Source organism: Struthio camelus, chromosome 5, assembly GCF_040807025.1.
Source record: "Struthio camelus isolate bStrCam1 chromosome 5, bStrCam1.hap1, whole genome shotgun sequence".
In the NCBI taxonomy this organism is placed as follows: domain Eukaryota; kingdom Metazoa; phylum Chordata; class Aves; order Struthioniformes; family Struthionidae; genus Struthio; species Struthio camelus.
This window is the reverse complement of record NC_090946.1, coordinates 39,889,718-39,907,380: the sequence shown is the minus strand read 5'-3', so window position 1 is coordinate 39,907,380 and position 17,663 is coordinate 39,889,718. Positions and strand designations below refer to the sequence as shown.

The following is a 17,663-nucleotide window of genomic DNA, read 5'->3' as shown; positions in this document are numbered from 1 at the left end:
CATTTCACAGGGAATTCCACAAGTTTCCTGTACTTTAAGGAATTCCATCTCTCAAGAGGAGAACGTCATCAAGATGAGACATTTTTCTCTAGAAATACCAAAATTGTTTAGGTAGCTAAACTTCTACATAAAAGGCAACTCTAACACTAAAGAAACAGCCGGCTACTTCCATTTTACATCCCTGTATCCATGAAGTGTGGGGAAAGACTTGGTTAAGTCATTTATGTCTGTACTTCTCTATATTCAAAGATTATACTAGAAGCAACTACTTATCTCTTTGGTGTGCTTGTTCCACTCTCCTTTAACAGAAGTGGGCATATACATCCTTTACAAAGCTCCCTAAAGCTCATTTTATCACTTCACAGCTACTTCTGTGGCTAATCTAGGAGCAACACTGGCCTGGTAGGGGAAGAAGGCGGCTCTGAAAGAAAAGGGATGTAAGGCAAGAGGAAAGGCAAAAAAACCCAGGCCGCCAAAGTGTTCAGCAAACACGTTGCATGGGGAGCGCAAAGGCTGTCCAAGTCGGCTGCTGCTGCTCCCCCTTCAACTCAGCAGTGCTGGAACATCAGCACTGTAGCACCTGGCACAGCCACTGCTTAGACATTAAACTAAATATTTACTTATGGTAGAGAGCCAAGAGAGGCTGCATGATAATCAACAGCCTCAAGGAAGCCTTCCTGATGATCCCTCCCTCCCCATCAAGCTGCTGTACTTGCGTGGGAAGGAGGGGACCCAGGGCACAACACAGGCACAGAGCTAGAGAGCTAATTTGTTCCTGCCCTGGAAGGGTAAGAAAACTTTGCGCTAGAAGCCTCTGCTCTGCAAAACCCTGGTTACTGACCTGATGCTTCCCTCCTCCCCCCTCACTCTGTCCCAGGGAAGGTGCTGCTATTTAATTACACTGCTCGATTTCCATCTTCCCCCTCCATTTATGGGGTCTGCCAACATTAAAAAGCTGGACGGCACTCACCAGGATACTGTCAGTCATTGAGGATGCAGCAGGCTGCCCTAAGCCTGTTGTGCTACTGCTGCCAGTGAGCAACTGCGCTGCACCACTGCCCTGGTCCCAGCAGTACCACGCCTGGCCAAAGCAGAGGCACCACATCATCAGCACCGTCATTTGTCTGATTAAGGTCTTCCTACCTATAAGGACAGCAATGGAGAGCAGAAGGAAAGTGCCAAATGCTTGTTCAGTGGAGGGGGACCTTTTTTCTCCTTCTCTCTGACACCCAAGGAAGAAAAACGTTTTGAAGCTGGAGGAGAAGAGAAAGTTGGCACAAGCGGGCAGGGAAACTCAGCAGGAACTCTTGCATTTTCTCTTTCTAAATTCAATAGAGACATTTCTGCTCTCAACTAGATGCCTCTCCTTTGCAAGATGCTAATAAATTTCAGGCCATTACCTTTACTTAGCCCAAGCAGTAAACTGGGCTGATAGATCAGCCTCAATAAAGAGCCTATGTGGCAGGGTGGAGCATGGGGTGCAGCTGTTCTCTTGCTTACGTGGGGAAACCTTGTCATCCGTGAAGCTCCATCCTGATAGGTAAAAGGAGAGAAAAGACTGGAGCAGACTGTCAGGCACTAGCCTACAATTTAACGACTAGTTTTCAACTGAATTGATGCTCTCACCAGAGGCTGACCGACTGTGAAAACGCACAAGAAGAGAAATACCTGACATGCTAACTCCAATAGAAACAAAGTTGAAGAGTGTCAGAAGTACACAGAGGGAATTGGGTGGTTTGGTGGGAGTAAGAAGACATTGCTATGAAGATACACTAAGTTACAGAAAAGGATCTGAACCCAAAGATGACAACTGCATCGGCTATATCAATCTGAGTTTCAAGTTGCAGAACAAATAGCATCCTGTAAGGAGCTGACTCTTCCCTGGGAAGAAGGTGATGACTAATGCCAGAACTGACTCAAGGGCCCAAAGCTACAGCACCACAGTACAGAGGCTTAAAGGGCAAGTAGATTTCACCTGCAGCACGCCAGGGAAGAACTAGAAGCTGCGCCTCCTACCTGGAGCTGTGCAAGCAGGAAGACCTGAGATGCTAGGACCCTGATCACCTCATTCTACTCCAACCTTGGTATAGATGCTCTTGTATCCTTCCACATTTGTACAACCGTCATACTCTGCGTCCTGGACAGCAGACTCTCTTACTGGTAATATCCAAAGCTTCACAGCCACTCTGGCATGGGTTGTAGGGAAAAGAGCTTCAAGAAAGGAGTGCTTACCAGCTTATGCTTTAGATTTGTACAGGCACAAGATAAGCATTGCCAGTAGAGCTATACGCATTAGCGCACAAAGTGCTCTCAGTATGGATACAGGTTACAGAGTAACTGTAGAGGCAGCACAGCATTGCTAATATATCAGCAGCTATACTAGCATCTTTAGCCAGCAGAGACACCTCATATGATAATATGCTTTAACAAGTTATGCTACAGGAACTATATAGTACAAATGCAGCCTCAAAAGCACAGTCAATCCACAAGACTATGATGTTCATTAAAAGGACACCCCAAAGCAAAACCTTGAGACTATTTCAAGAACATTTAAACACAGGCAGAAAACTTTACAGAACTACACTTTTACTGTGCCTCATCTATTGCTCTGTAAAGTACCAACTGAAAGGCATAAGCAGAGCAAAAACAATAGCAGCGCTACTTGGGCTGCACATATTTTGCATGTCCTCATCTGCCCATCACCGTCTGCTCCACAGTTCTGACCTTGAATAAGAACTTGAAGTTTTAGAAGTTTCATCTCATCTCTTTTGATTGCAAGCACCTTACCAAGACTGAACAGTACCTAAATCAATTCAGTATCTTTTTTGCCCTATTCATCTCAATACGGTGTTGCAACTGAAAGACTTCACCTGTTTTTTTTTTTTTTTATGTCAACATATTAACTAGTTCACTTCTCATACTAGGACATAGAATAAGAAGTTGCTATAAATCATCTGTCACTCTGTACTGAAAGTATTATATGCCCTTTGCTTAGCTCCTAGGAAGCCATCTGCATCACTGCCTTCTATAGTGCTGTCAATTAGTTTAAACAAGTCTGTGGCTTTTTAAGGTCCAGAAGTATAATAAGAAACAGACTTCCTTAGTTGACCTCCTTAATAAATAACACTATCCTTTTTGTCTTAGATTATAATTCTTTACTTCGTTTTTTTTTTTTTTTCTTTTTTATGAACGTCATGAAAGTTGCTGAAATTCAGGCTTCGGCATTGCACTGTCACAGAACCTTGAGCCCTCAGCAGCAGAATTTAGGTCTAGCTTGTCTAAAGTAGAGGACCTTGAATGTGAAACAAAGTAAATGCTCTTAGGAATAAATTATCAATGGCTCCATATATTCATTCATAAGAGAGTGTCAATCAGTTGGCATTTTCAAACAAGGACATTGGCAGATCTTCCTCTGTTTGGAAGGAGTCTCCTTTCTGTATCTATATGCAGATAAAGAAAAGGGGGAATCGGGTGCAGCAAAAAAAGTATGCATTTCACATGATCAGCCAGAAGAAAAAAAAATCTTGCTTTTCTGCTCACAAAGTCTCTTCTTGTTAAATAGGTTGGTCTATACTGCTCTCATCTCCTCCTCCACAGCTATTTTCTGCTAACATAATACATGTCTTCCCATTAGATCTTCTCTATTAAAATGGAAGAAGCAAAAATAATGCACGCATCTTTTGGGATTTGTCAGTCTTATCCTCAAATGGATCTTATCATCCACTGCTCAGCACAAATAAAACTTCTTTCAACTCCATTTATCTTTCCCAGATGCAACAGGATCTTATATAAAATTCATTCTTCACCGATGCAACAGAGGTCTTTCTGCCCTTTTTTTTCCCTTCCCCATTTGCTGTCAGTGATGAAAATCCTAGCTTCCTGGGCCACAGTGAATTACCTCAGAGTTAACCCTTAATTTTCAGCAACAATTGAAACCTCAACTGAGGATACTTGACCCATATCCTAAAACCAGTAAGCACCAGAAGTGCCTGTGGATGGAATGAGAAATTTTAAACACGGATGAAATCTTGCTGGTTCTTCCTGACCGTGCTTGATCATGTAGCTTATTGCTGATCTTTCAAACCAGCTTAAGTCTCATTACAGCACACCAAACCCTTCCTTTCTTTAGAGTAGCTCTTAGCGTTATAATCTGGTACTCTGTCTCACAAGCCTGCCATGCAACTATTACATAGGAAACAGCTTCAAATTAATCACTGGGAAGCTTCAAAAAATTGACAAGAACTAGGTCGTACAAGCTGATCATTTCAGGTAACAAAGCTCTCACTCAGGAATATAACACTCTTGGATTAACGCGGCTCATTAATTTGCTAATGGTCTCCAAAGGGCTGCCAAGACAGGGTAATGTCTCCACAAAGCCCTTTAAAGCACTAGGCCAGGCCTGAATCTGAAACCTAAGGCTGAGTAAGCAAGAAATTGCTAAACAAAACAATTGTCTCACCAATCACACGTGCGCGCGCGCGCGCGAGTGGAAGAGATGAAAGGACAGAAGCAGGAATGCCAAAGGGGGCGTTAGCATGACAAAAGATAGATGAGTACACTCTCAGTGCAGACGCAAAAGCAAACTGAACTGTGCAAACAGGAATGTGCCTCCAGCTATTGCTCTCTCTCACAAAAATCACTGACAGCAGTCAATACTGAAACAATCTAATAAAAATATGGTCACTTCTGTGGCAAAAAGAATGACAAACCTCTACTATTCCCCTTAACTCAGACTGCAAACCAAAAGCAGAACCTCTGAATTCCCACTAAACGACATGCTGAGGCTGCAATAGCAGAATCTACAATACGTTAAAGATCTAACGACAAGAGCAAAGGATTCACATACAGCTGCCATTCCATCCTGCTCTCCATCTGCTTAGCTTCAAGAGAACAGCATACAAGATCAAGTGTCAACAATATGTTGATGACAGAGCTATATGCACCCTCATCTGGATGAGGGGAGGCTGTCATCCAGCTGCCTACACATCTGGAAGGAATAAATACCAGAGGAAACAGTTGACTTAAAGAAGATGGCAGGAAGAAGTACCTGAGTAAACCACGATGTAACTGCATACCTCTTCTTAGCCCATGGCCAGATCTGGAAGTAATTCATCTAGACTCCCCTCCCCTAAGCTGAATTTGGCAAGATGACTGTACCTAAATCATCTCAAACGTAGGATCACCATTGCCATGATTATTTCTATACAGTTAAAACAACGTTCCTATTGTATAGTAGCTACTGCAGGGACGTTCTCTGTTTATCCGTGAAGATACAGCATGGGCAGAAAAGTTGCACCATCTCCATACGTGATTATATTATGATTTAGCCCAAAAGTTCTCAAGTATTATAGAGCTGCCTAGAGTCTGTGGCCAAACTAATCTAACATATGTGCAGATCACATGCAGATCCATGTAAACCTTAGCAGCACTGCAGCAACAAATTGCATTTTTGGATGAGGCCTCTTGAATGCTGCATATAGCTCTTACACAGCAGCCTATACAAGCAGTGCTTCCCAAAATGGGTTTTGGATGTTCTCTGTTCTTCTCCGATTTGTAAATAGGCTGCAAAAGCCTGTGTTCTTTCTCCAAACATCCCACCTCTGAAACTCAGCTGTTTCAACACAAATCCCAGTGCAATAGCTACCTGTACCAAGCTAGAGACCAGCTAAAAGCAATTCCCTCACTACACTACTCAGCTACAGATAGATTTCAGAGATGCTATCCAAGCTTGCCAGAATAATATCTGTCTCAGGCTTACACATGCCACACACTCGTTAAAAGCCAACACTACTAGCAGGCTTTTTAAGCCTCAGTTTCAAAAACAAACTTGTTCTTTGGCAAAGGCAGGTTTCCATCTGAAACGCTAAGCAGATCAGCCTCAAGGGAGGGAATGGAAAGAGCCTGAACCTCTGCCTCATGACTCTACCACGTTTGATGACAATTCACTACTTTTACTCCATTTCTGAGTGCAATTTCATAACTGTCAAATCACATCAATCCTGACCCGCAGAACTCTACCCAATCTCTCGTAAATATTAAAATATTTTCCATTGTAGCAATTCGTTTAGATAGTGTACAGCTCTATAACTCAGATGCTCTTTAGCACAATCCACAAGTTCTGTAGCCCTCAGAAAGGGCATTTCTCCCCAGCTCTGAAAGTTGCACCAGCTGTCAGTTGATTTCTAGGTACAATTAAATGCATTAGCATTTCATGTAATAAAGTTAATCAACTTGTATCTTCAAAACCTCAATTTCAACAGCAAGGAGGAAGAAACTGTCTGAGGAAAAGTAACTTGCATTTCCCTGACTGCTAGTCAGGAATGGTGGAGGAACGGTCTTTCCATTTTAATTGGAAGCAGAAATAATTATTGTATTTCACCCCTCAGCAGGTTGCCAAGCTTTTGCAGTGACTTACTGGCCATATTGCCAAGCCTTATTCTCCCAGTCCATCATTGACCGCAAATCAAAAGTTGTCAGAGGAGGAAGGAATGACCATGAGATAGCTTTTAAGAATTTCCATGGAATCTGATGTAGCGTTTCTCTTCAATTTCTCTCTTGGGAGTTTTGCAAGCAATGCAAAATTAAAATATCCACTAGGCATTGGTTCAGAGCATGGCTATGATTTATTTTTAATTAAAAAGCTGAGCAACAATTGCTTTGCGTCACAAACCGCTTCAGTAGAGAGGCAACAAAGATGCTTCCTAGTTCTCTCGAATGTATATTTTAAATCATAGATTGAAGAACTCCGCCCCAGTGCCTTCTTCCTAAACCTTTTTCTACTGCATGCGGGCCAAGCTGCAAACAAATTTTTACTCAACTGAATATGAATACAGCAGTCACTGTCAAGACTGAGCGTACTATGAATACTGTGAAGTCTCCTATTTTAAACTGTTCATTTTACATGTCCTGAAAGGCTTTACAAACTTATGGAGGTGTCTTACTGCAAAACTCAAGACAGAAGAAACAAAAGTTAATTTACTAATTTTTACAACTAGATGAAGGGATAACATTTGCAAAATCAACGGTTCTGTTTTCCAAGCCTGGCCCTACAGACAGCAAAAGATGACCAACAACATGGCAGAATGTTGAAAAAATACTCAACATCTTCCCAGAGGAAGGTTCTTTAACCAAATTAATTCAAATTAATCTAATTGTGACCCTGTCACATAACCAGAAAACTGGAAGTATAAACCAGTCAGACATTAGATGTACTTAATATCTTCAATTGTGATGTGGAGAAGGGGAAAAACAGCATTAGTTAGCAAATCCTGCTAGACTGGCTAGATCTGAAAACACAATTTGGAGGCTAAAAATACACATGCAAGAAAGATGAAAAAAGCAACCTTTAGAATACATTCAATCCATCTGGAGAAAAATCCAGAAGTACAACAGATGAGAAAGACAGGGGTGCAGTGAGTCTGAAAAGAAAGAGTGGGGAAAAACTGAATAAAATGTTCAATGCACCAGAATGGCAAAAAACAGATGTCATGTATAAGGATGTATAGGATGACTGTATAAGCAAAGCTCTGTAGTCCAAAAAAAAAAAAAAAAAAGCAAGAAAAAAGTCCTCTGTGGGGTTCTGGTGCGACATTCCATACATTTAAATGTATGTCAGAATGAGGTAAAAAAAATGAGTATTTTGGAGAGAATTCAGAAAAGAAAGAAAACTAGAAGCTGCAAGATTGAATTACAAGAAAAGATTAAGGGAGCATAAAGCATTACTTCACCAAGTGGCGACTAAGAGCAAGGGTACAAGCATTTGAAGAGTATAAAACATTATGGAGAAAGAAGATATGTTTGAAATGGAGATGAAGAAATACAGATGGAAGATATCTGAATGGAAGATTTAGGAAGAAGCTTACTGAACTAGGTGGCTACAGAAGAACTCTCCAAAAGGAAGGGCTAGTAGCCTCATCCACTGAAGTTTAGAGCTAAATGTAAAGGATGGATGAGAGAAGAAAAAAAAAAAAATCCTACCATAGTCCTTTACAGGAAGGGATACAATGTGAGATAACAGGATTTCTCCATCTTCGTTTATTATCATGTGGTAAAAAGACTGTGGGAAGAGACATTCCCGTATCTGGCAGAGAAACCTACAAATTTCATTGGGATCTTACAATAAATGAAAACAGAAGCAGTATCAGGGAAAATTAGACCGTTAAAAGGATCCAGCAGGATACTGAACCCACGTAACTAGTGATCTCATCATACCTACACACAGCTTTCAGCAACTGTACCTACTGACCAGGAAGTGCTGTTTTCATAAATACTCTTTAATCTATCAGTCTTCTACCTTAAGATACCCGTGCCAGGAGAACAATAGCCCAGAACCAGGGCTGAAAAACTAGTGACTTGGTTCCCTAAAGAATATCCTCATCTTTGACCTTATGTTGCCTCAGTGTGGAGCAGGTGAAAAAGATAAATGTGTTTTACATCAGCTGATAGAGCAGCTACATTCTGAAGCTGAATCAAGCAATTTGTCCCAGAGGCAAGTCTCTCTCCAACATGAGGTCAACGGATAGATGGCTCAGAGCAATCCTTGTAGACTGAGAAAGCTCCGTTAGTTGCTGGGGAAACCCAGCAACTAACAACTAGGCCAGAGCCAAAGAAAGAAAAAATCACTTGCAAAAACACACAGAAACAAAATACACATACACTCACCCTCATAGAGGTTTCTCCCCCATGGGGCTGTAGCAGCCTGAAGACTTGAGCAACCATATGTTCTGTGGAGGGGTGCAACAGGATGCGTCGGGAAGCCAGTCCCACCATTACATATCTGCCCATTGGAGACAGGCTCACAGAAATAGCATTAGGGCCTATAAACAGAATAGTGGTTATTTCTCCTGAAGGCTGTTACACCTCCCCACCCCTCCTCTTCACAGCTTCTTTATCCCCTCCCAGCATTCCCATAATGCAGGACATACTAAGCTTATTCTCACAGGAGACAGAAAGGAATAAGCAGACCTCCACAAGTACAAATTTTGCGGTAGTTTTCCTTGCAGTATGTGGCCTCCTATAAAGATACTGCCTTATGAAGTCAAAAATTCTCCCCTAACAGCTCTCTCCCCATCAGCACCTTATAATATGTCCAGATGGTATCACAAGCTTCTATCTAGCAATACTGTATTTGTGGCTGTCGGAAGGCCAATAAAATATCTCCTTTTACTACAGTATATAGTCACAGTATATAGTTCGGACTGCTACATTTCTCATTGAAGGCTGAGCTTTGAGGTAACTTCTCACACTCCCTCCCATCCTGACTTCTTGCTGCAAGCTTACCAAATCGCTTTGTGTAAAGCATCTCGCCCAAGTTGTGGGGTGCCAGAGAATACACAGCTAGTATTCCTTCATCAGGGAAGCCTCTCTGACTGCTGGGAATGAAGGCTGCCAGTAGCTGCCCATCTGCAGAGATATCACAGCTAGCATCATTGTAAATCTTGCAGTTCTGAACAAGCACATTCACAGAGGCTGCAAAGAAGAAAGGAAAGAACAATGATTAAAGCACTGAAGTTCAACCCAGAACAAAGCAAGGTTAAGACCTAATGCTGGAGGAAGGACAGTCCATGCAAAAAATGTTTGAGACATTTAGCATCCTCCAGAAGTTTGTGAAATATTAATACCCTGATTAATACAAAACTTACTCCAAAACAGGGATAAGACACTGCAACGAGCCCAGGGAATGAAATCTACTTACCTCCTGGAGCTTTCAGCCACAAACTAGTGGTGGTTGCATTTCATCAAATCCTGCCTTTCTTTGCAAAGGACAGCACAGTTTAAACAAGTCCCAAATCATAATTCTCTGACAAACTCCAGCAGTGGTATCATTAGAAACAGGACACCTTGATTCATTTCCCCTTCTCATGTGGAGCCCACAGTCCCACCTACCCTTATCTCCAACAAACAGGAGGTAAGAGAAACATTCCTCCCTGCAGGTACAGACATTCACTTCTGACAGTTAGTTGATTCGTATACCAACCTTGGATAAAGTTAGTGAGAAAGTGCAGGGACTTCTCTAGCCAGCTCACCACTTAATTACTCCAGCATGAGAAATGAAATGAGAGTCTATTTGTCTCACTCATGCAACCAGTGAAGCAACTGTTCAGCAGAAAGGGCAGTGAGTGCAATTCAGAAGACATAAGTTTTAGTTCCATTTCTGCCAGAGAGCCTCTGGGTCACCTCATACAAATCTTTTCCCCTCTGTGCCTTGTGTACTCGGCCTATACGCTCTTTGGGCTATCGACTCTTACTATGCACCTGTGCCATTCCTAGCACAATGAGGCTACAAGGCCTATTGGAGCAATCATAATCATGAACAGTTCAAATGCGGTTTGATAAGATATGGATGGAGTTATGTTTGCTCCCTCCGCCTGACCTAAAGCACTCCAATTTTTGACTAAAACCATTCCAGAAGGTTTAGAGCTGAATTTGCATAGATGATATTTGGGAGGCAGAGGGGAACTTCACATTCTAGTGTTTTCAGACTCAAAGGAATACAGAAAGAAAAGACAAAAATAGACAAAATACAAAAAAGAAAGCAAGCCCACATTTGCAATATGGTGACTTTGCACGCTAGAAGACTGTACACCCTGTCCCCCGCACTTGAAGCTATGGCATAACGCAGAGCATTATGTCAGTGTCTGTAGTCCAGAAACTCTCTTCCAAACCTTCACACCCCACTCAGCATACAAGTGGCTTTGATTTGTTCAGCTAAAATGGCACAAGTTTACGAAAGTACTTCTTGGACTACAGTAGTTGTAAGTTTAACAAAAGAACAGTGCTAAGAAAGCTTTTGTACATACTTCTGAAAGCCTGAACTTCCAAATCAAATCAAGGTTGCAACTCAGTGCTTTAACAAACTGGCACTGCTGCCAGAAGAAACAATCCCTGACCCTTGTGCCCAACGCTTCTGTGAAAAGCTACATCAGGTAACTGATACAGTTGAAAAATCTCTAGGTCATTTTTCAGCCAGAACAGTTCCCTAACCTGGTATGCCACATGGCCACATAGACGCTTGCAGCAGCAGAAAAAGAAGTCATGAGGGGGAGTCAAAGAGGACTGCTCCTTCTCCCAGCATGGCTGATTTAGAGGGCTCACTGAACCTCATCTTTATTTAATATTCTCTGGTCTTGGAGACATTTTTCATGGGAACTGTTTTCCCATGTGGTTGAGTAGGAACCATCAACTTCTACTGTTTCATTTAAGAAACCCCGATACAAAAATAAGCATAAAAATGCACTATTTAATTACATTCTGTACCAAACCACCTACACCTGTACTCTAAAATTATTCAGCCATTTTTTCCAGTCTCAGAGCTGCCAAAAACAGTAATTCTCAGCCTCGTATAAACAAAACGATGTTGAACAGAAAAAGGTAAATAATGGTAGTCACTGCCAGTGCTGTAATAACAGAACTCAAAATACACATGGTACTTCAAAGAACAGACAGTCTGAAAGATGACAAAATTCCTGAGTACTTAGCCTAAGGCTGGATGAACAGAAAGACCACATATTAAAGACTGTGCCACATAATTTTAAAAAAGGAATAACTAAAATTTGCCACCATTTTTTTTTCTAGGCTTTACTAAAGTACTCGTTTTGTCATTACAAGAGAAGATGAGCATTAACAGAAGAACTGCAGTATAAGCAGGCAACTAACTAAAGGATACATGACAACAGGTTGCACTGTCATCCCCATCAAAATGGGAAGATTCCTGCAGAATTCTTCCATGACTCATTTCAAAACCAGTCCTATTTATTATCTTTATCAATGGGCTAGGCACAAAGAGAGGAGTTGGCTGATGAATTCTGTTGGTAAAGTTGGGCGATTTCATTAACAGAGCACGATCAGAACACAGATGGAGAACCGAGCTACACAGAAGCATAAAAAAATTCTAGTGTGTTAACATTTACACATTTCTGCTTTATCTAGGAGCTTGTCAGTTGGAAACAGAGTATCAACTTTGGTGATCGTAGCAATGACTGAGCCACCCACATGGCATAACAGTGAAAGAGATGGCAATCCTAAGCTGCATCAGGCAGCACGCTTCCCAGAGAAATATATGTGCTAATATAAAAACTTGTGCAAAATATTGGGTACTGGTTTAGTCATCTGCCTTCAAGAAATATTAAGCCCTAAAAAGGTAACAAGTCCACCAAAGATCCGAAGATGGCAGGGGAAAACGCAAAATCTATTTTTGAGGGAATGAGAGTGTGGTTAAAAACGACCAAGAGGAAAGAGGACTGTATTTACAAAAATATATCAGAAATGTAAATGCCAGAGCACATCAATCGTACTTCTCTTAACAAATAACGTTGGCAGGTGAGTAAATGGGTAAAGATAAAAACATCCACTCAGCTTTGAAATTAGGTGATTTATATCAGAAGAGTAAGATTCTGGAACAGCCCTTCAACTGCCGTGTAAGGGGCAAAGAACGCGACTAATTTTAAGAGGAATTGTAAGATGTGGTTGCCTGAGACAGCAGGAAACTAGATTTAGAGGTTCAGGGGTCCTTTTTCACCTATTCCTTTGAGTTGTACTCTAATCTGCAGTGATCTAGAAAACAGCACAAGAAAGGAAAGGGGAACTTGCCAGACAGCTGAGTATTGTGACCCTCCCAACCAAATCTGTGTTAACTACTTAGAAAGCCAAGTAAGAAGGCTGGCAAGAAAGCAAACCGACGTATTACACAGGGAGAGCATTTGCTAGAGGTATGGCTATGAAGCACAAAACCCCATACTCCAAAAACTTCCAGTTATTTGAAGATACATTGTAGCCCAACCCCCTTCTTTGAGGTTGGGCTCAAAGAAGTACTACTCATTCTCCTTTCTATTCTGCTCAATACATCAACTGGAGTCCTGCATCTCTGTGATCAGGATATAGTACACATGAGGTATCCACAGCTTCTCTACAGTGTTAAAATTACAGCCCTTTTGTGCTCAGTAGTGAAAGTAGACAGTTTGTCCTTGAAACCCACACCTTTGGCCTGATAGAGCATCTAGCCCAGGAGCCCTAACCAAACAATTCCTGCTGCTTTACAAGGAGGTGCAAGAAACTTTAGAGGGGGCAGACAATGATTTCCGTGGGCGCAGCCTATGTTTCTTCTTTGTTTCTACAACTACTGAAAAACAGTCTAGAGAGTTCACACCTCTTCTCAGCTTTTAAAGTCAGTCTTTTTTTTTTTTTTTTTTTTTTTTTAATCTAATGGAACTTTGGACATTCATGAGTTAAAAAACAAAACAAAAACATATTTTCTTATTCCTGTAAGGTAAGAAATGCTTGTATTTCTTCTACATCATTTACAGATTCAGGGACCTTGTCATGTCTTGAATATACCTTCTTTCTAAATGAAGCGGTTCCACTGCTAATTTTTTTCCTCCCCACATCTCTAACCCTCCTCTCTCCCCATCTAGCTTTTACTATATGCCTTTTTAAAGTGATCTTGGTTTGGGGTGACCAATCACCAAGAGTCTATTTAGCCTATATAGCACGTTTTTTTTGTTTTCTATCCACATGGGTTTTCCTCTTTTTCCCCCCTCCTTTAGCACAGCACACAGGACAGAGGTTTTTGGTGAGCTACCCGCAATGATGTCCAACATGACTATGTGTCTTACTCTTGTTAAGGTTTGCTGCATATGGTGAATGCCTCTTAGACAGACTGTGAGCTCCCCTGCAGTAGTGAACTATTTTCCTCCCCCCCCCGCAATGTGTGCCCAGAACATAAAACATCACAGATGCAAGTTGCACTGAACAAGAAGAATGCCTTTTATTTCAGTCTTTCAAGATCCAATTCATACTGACATTAAGGTCCTTTGCCCTTTCCTCATTCACAAAATATGACGGGCACAGGTAGCACCGACACCTAGAGCCAAAGGAGCCTAGTGTGCCCACTGAAAAAGTCCAGACTCAAGAAGTGGAGATCTCAGCATGGTTTAATTTTAAGGAATAGCATCTAACAGATTCCCCGGTCATGGAGAGGATGATCTTCATAAATTTGACAAAGCCACAGGCTATTTGATTTCTTTGAGTCCAAGGCCAGTTCTACGAAAATCAAGCCAATACAGAAGATTTTAGGGTAAAAACTGCTATTTTTGAAAAACCATTTGCAACAAGGCTACCCTTTCATCTTGTTTTCTTTTGTGTTGTTAATGCAGCCACTGAGCTGACAGAACAAATCAAAAGAAACATAAAAGAACAAATTAATCAAGCTGTTGTGCCAACTTGGGGTGCTTAACACCTACAGCATAATTATGCTTGAAGCTGCAAAAGGTCTGGAACACTAGCAGGAACAGCAGTCTATTTGCCAAAGGTAACCCAGGAAATAACGGTGGGCACAGCAGTCCATCCATTCCTAGCCACTCTTAAGGATGCACTTTCTTAACAGCTGCTCCTATTTATGCATTGCTTATATGGATTTTTTTTTTCCTTCTTTTAAGTTCTGTATCATACTGTGGATTAGTGAGTATCAATCACATCTCTTTCCTTAAGTCCCAGCCAGTGTTATAATAGAGGACAAATTCCTGATCTGTGACTAAATGTAGAAGAATAGGACTAGATTTACCCACGGAAGGCAGAAATTGAAATAACGAGCAGTGAGCAGCATGAGAGTAACTATATTCAAGAGATACAAACAAAAGACAAAAGCTTCAAATGTTTGCACTTATACTGTGTTCATGGACTGAATTTCCACCCGTTAGCTGCTGGATATCACTAAATCAGATCCATAAAATAATCAGCAACACCTACTAGAAGAAAATAAAATAAATGCCAACAGATAGCTTTGCCTCCGCTGCCAAATAAACTCCCCAGCCCAGTGCTGCTATGATTGACAGTTACAGTCTAAGGCTGGGTCATGTTCATTTCGGAGTTATTAAAAGCAAAACTGGCAAAAGCAGAGAAGAAATCCAAGTCCATCTCCTTCCATTTCATAATTAGCAGAGAAAGACAGGGTTGAGACTAAAAATCCCATGTCCCTGCAAAGCCATCTCCTCAAGACTTTCAGAGCCCTCCTTCAGGCACGCACTGGATGCAGCATCAGCGAGGTCCTTGCACGGAGCTGAGCGCGGCGAGCAGCCAGTGCTCAGCATGGGGCTTGCGCCCTGCGGCTGAGGTCACACAACCGCACTAATCACACTGCTGCCACTTGCTCAGACAGATCCGCTTCAGTGAAAAACATCCTATTTCCAAATGATCTTTTCTTTGTTTAACTATAACAGGAAGAAGAGCTCTTCTGAGGTACGGATTGGCCCCGCAGCCTTTTCTGATGGAAAGTAGAGCTGGCAAGCAATCTCGGATTACAGCTGCATCATTTCATTTGCCTTAACTCCCAAACCACTTGTGGCTCAGTAAGTCCTAGGAAGCGCAGTAGCACCCTCTCTGTAAGCAGATTCTCTCACATGACCGTCTCTAGTTTACAGATCAGAAAGGATGGGGAGAGGGGGGAGGGAAGGCCACATGCTTTTCTGGGAAAATACTTTATTTTTAAGATCAAGGACAGGAAGAAAAAAAAAAAATCTTCCAATCCACCATTCCACTACCACTTATTTAGCTTCACAATATCTTCCTACGAATTTGTGCACCTGTACCAACACTTTAGAAAGTGGCACAAAAGGCACATTGGGATAAGACCCCTATAAAGAAACAAAATGATCTTACACAAGGATACCTATTATATAAAACTGGGCCTAGGGTTTTAACAAAAAAAAAAACAGATTAGCCACACACCAAGCATCAGGCTAGGAAGAGGATTACTAGTGGCCCTCATCAACATTAACAACCTCTGGTTTGGTGAACTTGCAACTTGCCTTTGTTCTGTGCCTATACAAGCTTGGCAAATGCCTGCTTTAGAATGAGCACAGCTGCTCCATCTTTATACAGCCCTACTAGACCCTGGCAGAGGGAGATACGGCTAACAACCTCGAAACGCCAGAGCTGAGCTCAGCAAGTGGAAAGGAAAAAGGAGAACAAAATCAAATGTTTCCAAATAGTAATAAAACAAGATGGACAAGCCAAGTATTAGGCAGTACAGAGTGGGGAGTCAGAAAGGCTGGGGATGGGCTTGCAGCACAAACCTTGCTTGCAAGAAGGACACAATGACAACAGAAACCTTAGGAATATCCAAGTCCAATTCCCAGCTAATTGGAAGTAAGAAGGATAGGTAAGAAGGAAAAGATTGAGATATTGATGCTTTGAGGAACAGATGGTTCTTACTTTCTGTGGGATTCCATAAATTATAAACAAACATCTCAGAAAAAATTTTAATCAGCAGCCTACTGCTCCGCAGCCAGATGAAGCCAGAAAAGCTATTAGCAGCTGTGGCTTTATAAGCCTGCAGAAAAGCCCCAAGGAATTTAAACCAGCAGGAAGACTCTTCCTGCTCTAACTTCATCTTTACTCTGTTCTGGAGTCTGGCGGGACCATGGAAAGTATGCCACACAGCAGAAAGTTCACCTGCTACGCAGCTCTGATCCTCAGCCTACAACCTTATACTAGAACTATAGAGTTTGGCATGTAACAAGATGTGTCAGCACACTAGCACATTGCAGTCAAACACAATATTCTGCTTTCAGGATGATACTGCATGCTCCTTCCCAAGGGACAAAATGCTTCTCAAAGACAAAATATAAAGCATCTTTCTCTTGCACAACACTGAAGGCTAACTTCCAGAAACAGGGCTTTTATTTCCCACCAGACTATAAGCATCACCCCACAGCATTCTGGACAATATTCAGAAGAAATCTGAGACAAACACCAGATATTTTATCTGGAGGAACGATGCAGTAAGAAACGGCTTTTTGTAACGCAGTTGGCTATCGCCAGGTTTCTCCCAGCTACTCTGACTTCCAGAGTACTGGGAGGTATAATGTCCCTCCCATGGCCAGGTTCAACTCCCAGCATCGCTGCTACTATGGTGCCAACATATATGCTCTTTTGGTAGGTTCTGTAAGCAACAGGACAGCATGCCAAAGAGGTGAGTCTTGTTGGATACATAATTTTTGACGTTATGGAGCAGACAGAGCTGGCATTGGGAGAAACTTTTCAGTTCTTAATTTGCTTCAGTGTCTATGTGTGAAAGCAGAAGACTTCCTGAAAACAGAATCCCTGTCCTCCTAAAAGCAGTCAGTCCCTTAAAGCAGCACTCAACCTGATTTTTGCTGTGCACTCAAGCAATAAATTTCACACATGCATGGAGATGGCCTAAGCTAAAACAACACTTCAACTTAACAGTCCTATCCACCTCCTATCCTCACCCTAGGCTGCCACAAACACGTCTGCAGCTGCGCAGCAAGCTACATCAGGAAACCACTCTGGGTAAAAAATAGCCTTTCTAGTCAAGTTAGTTTTACTCCCAAAATCATTCCTTGGTCAGTTCTGGCCACAAGCTTCACAAAGCCTCTTCCAGGGTGAGAGCCAGCTTACTGCTAGCATAAAACATGTTAAAACTATGGTCAGATTTTCACAAAGGGAAAGAAAAACTCCGTATTATTGCTCACGTTCTTGACCTGCAAGCAGCTTCTACCTGAGATCTGGGACAATCATTGCTTTGGCAAACAGCAAGAAGCCACATCTACCCCCAGCTTACAACAGACCAGGATCCAACAGATCCCCAAAATGTATTTCAGTGCTTTAACCCACACCAACATCAATAACTTGGAGAATCCAGATCG

At 41.8% G+C, this 17,663-nt stretch overlaps 1 protein-coding gene across 9 annotated transcripts in view; it reads right to left on the bottom strand.

The window, feature by feature from the left end:
- The window catches only part of AMBRA1 (autophagy and beclin 1 regulator 1), a 138,315-nt gene that overhangs the window by 32,692 nt on the left and 87,960 nt on the right, over positions 1–17,663 (bottom strand). For all 9 annotated transcript variants that reach the window (XR_011141457.1, XR_011141458.1, XM_068945801.1 and 6 more), the window contains 2 exons: positions 9,280–9,468; positions 8,662–8,816 (listed from right to left, as the gene is read on the bottom strand). Coding sequence is in view for 7 of the 9 variants with exons in the window: in XM_068945801.1 (XP_068801902.1) it covers positions 8,662–8,816; positions 9,280–9,468 (344 nt within the window). In the remaining 2 variants the exon portion in view is untranslated. The remainder of the gene's footprint in view (positions 1–8,661; positions 8,817–9,279; positions 9,469–17,663) is intronic.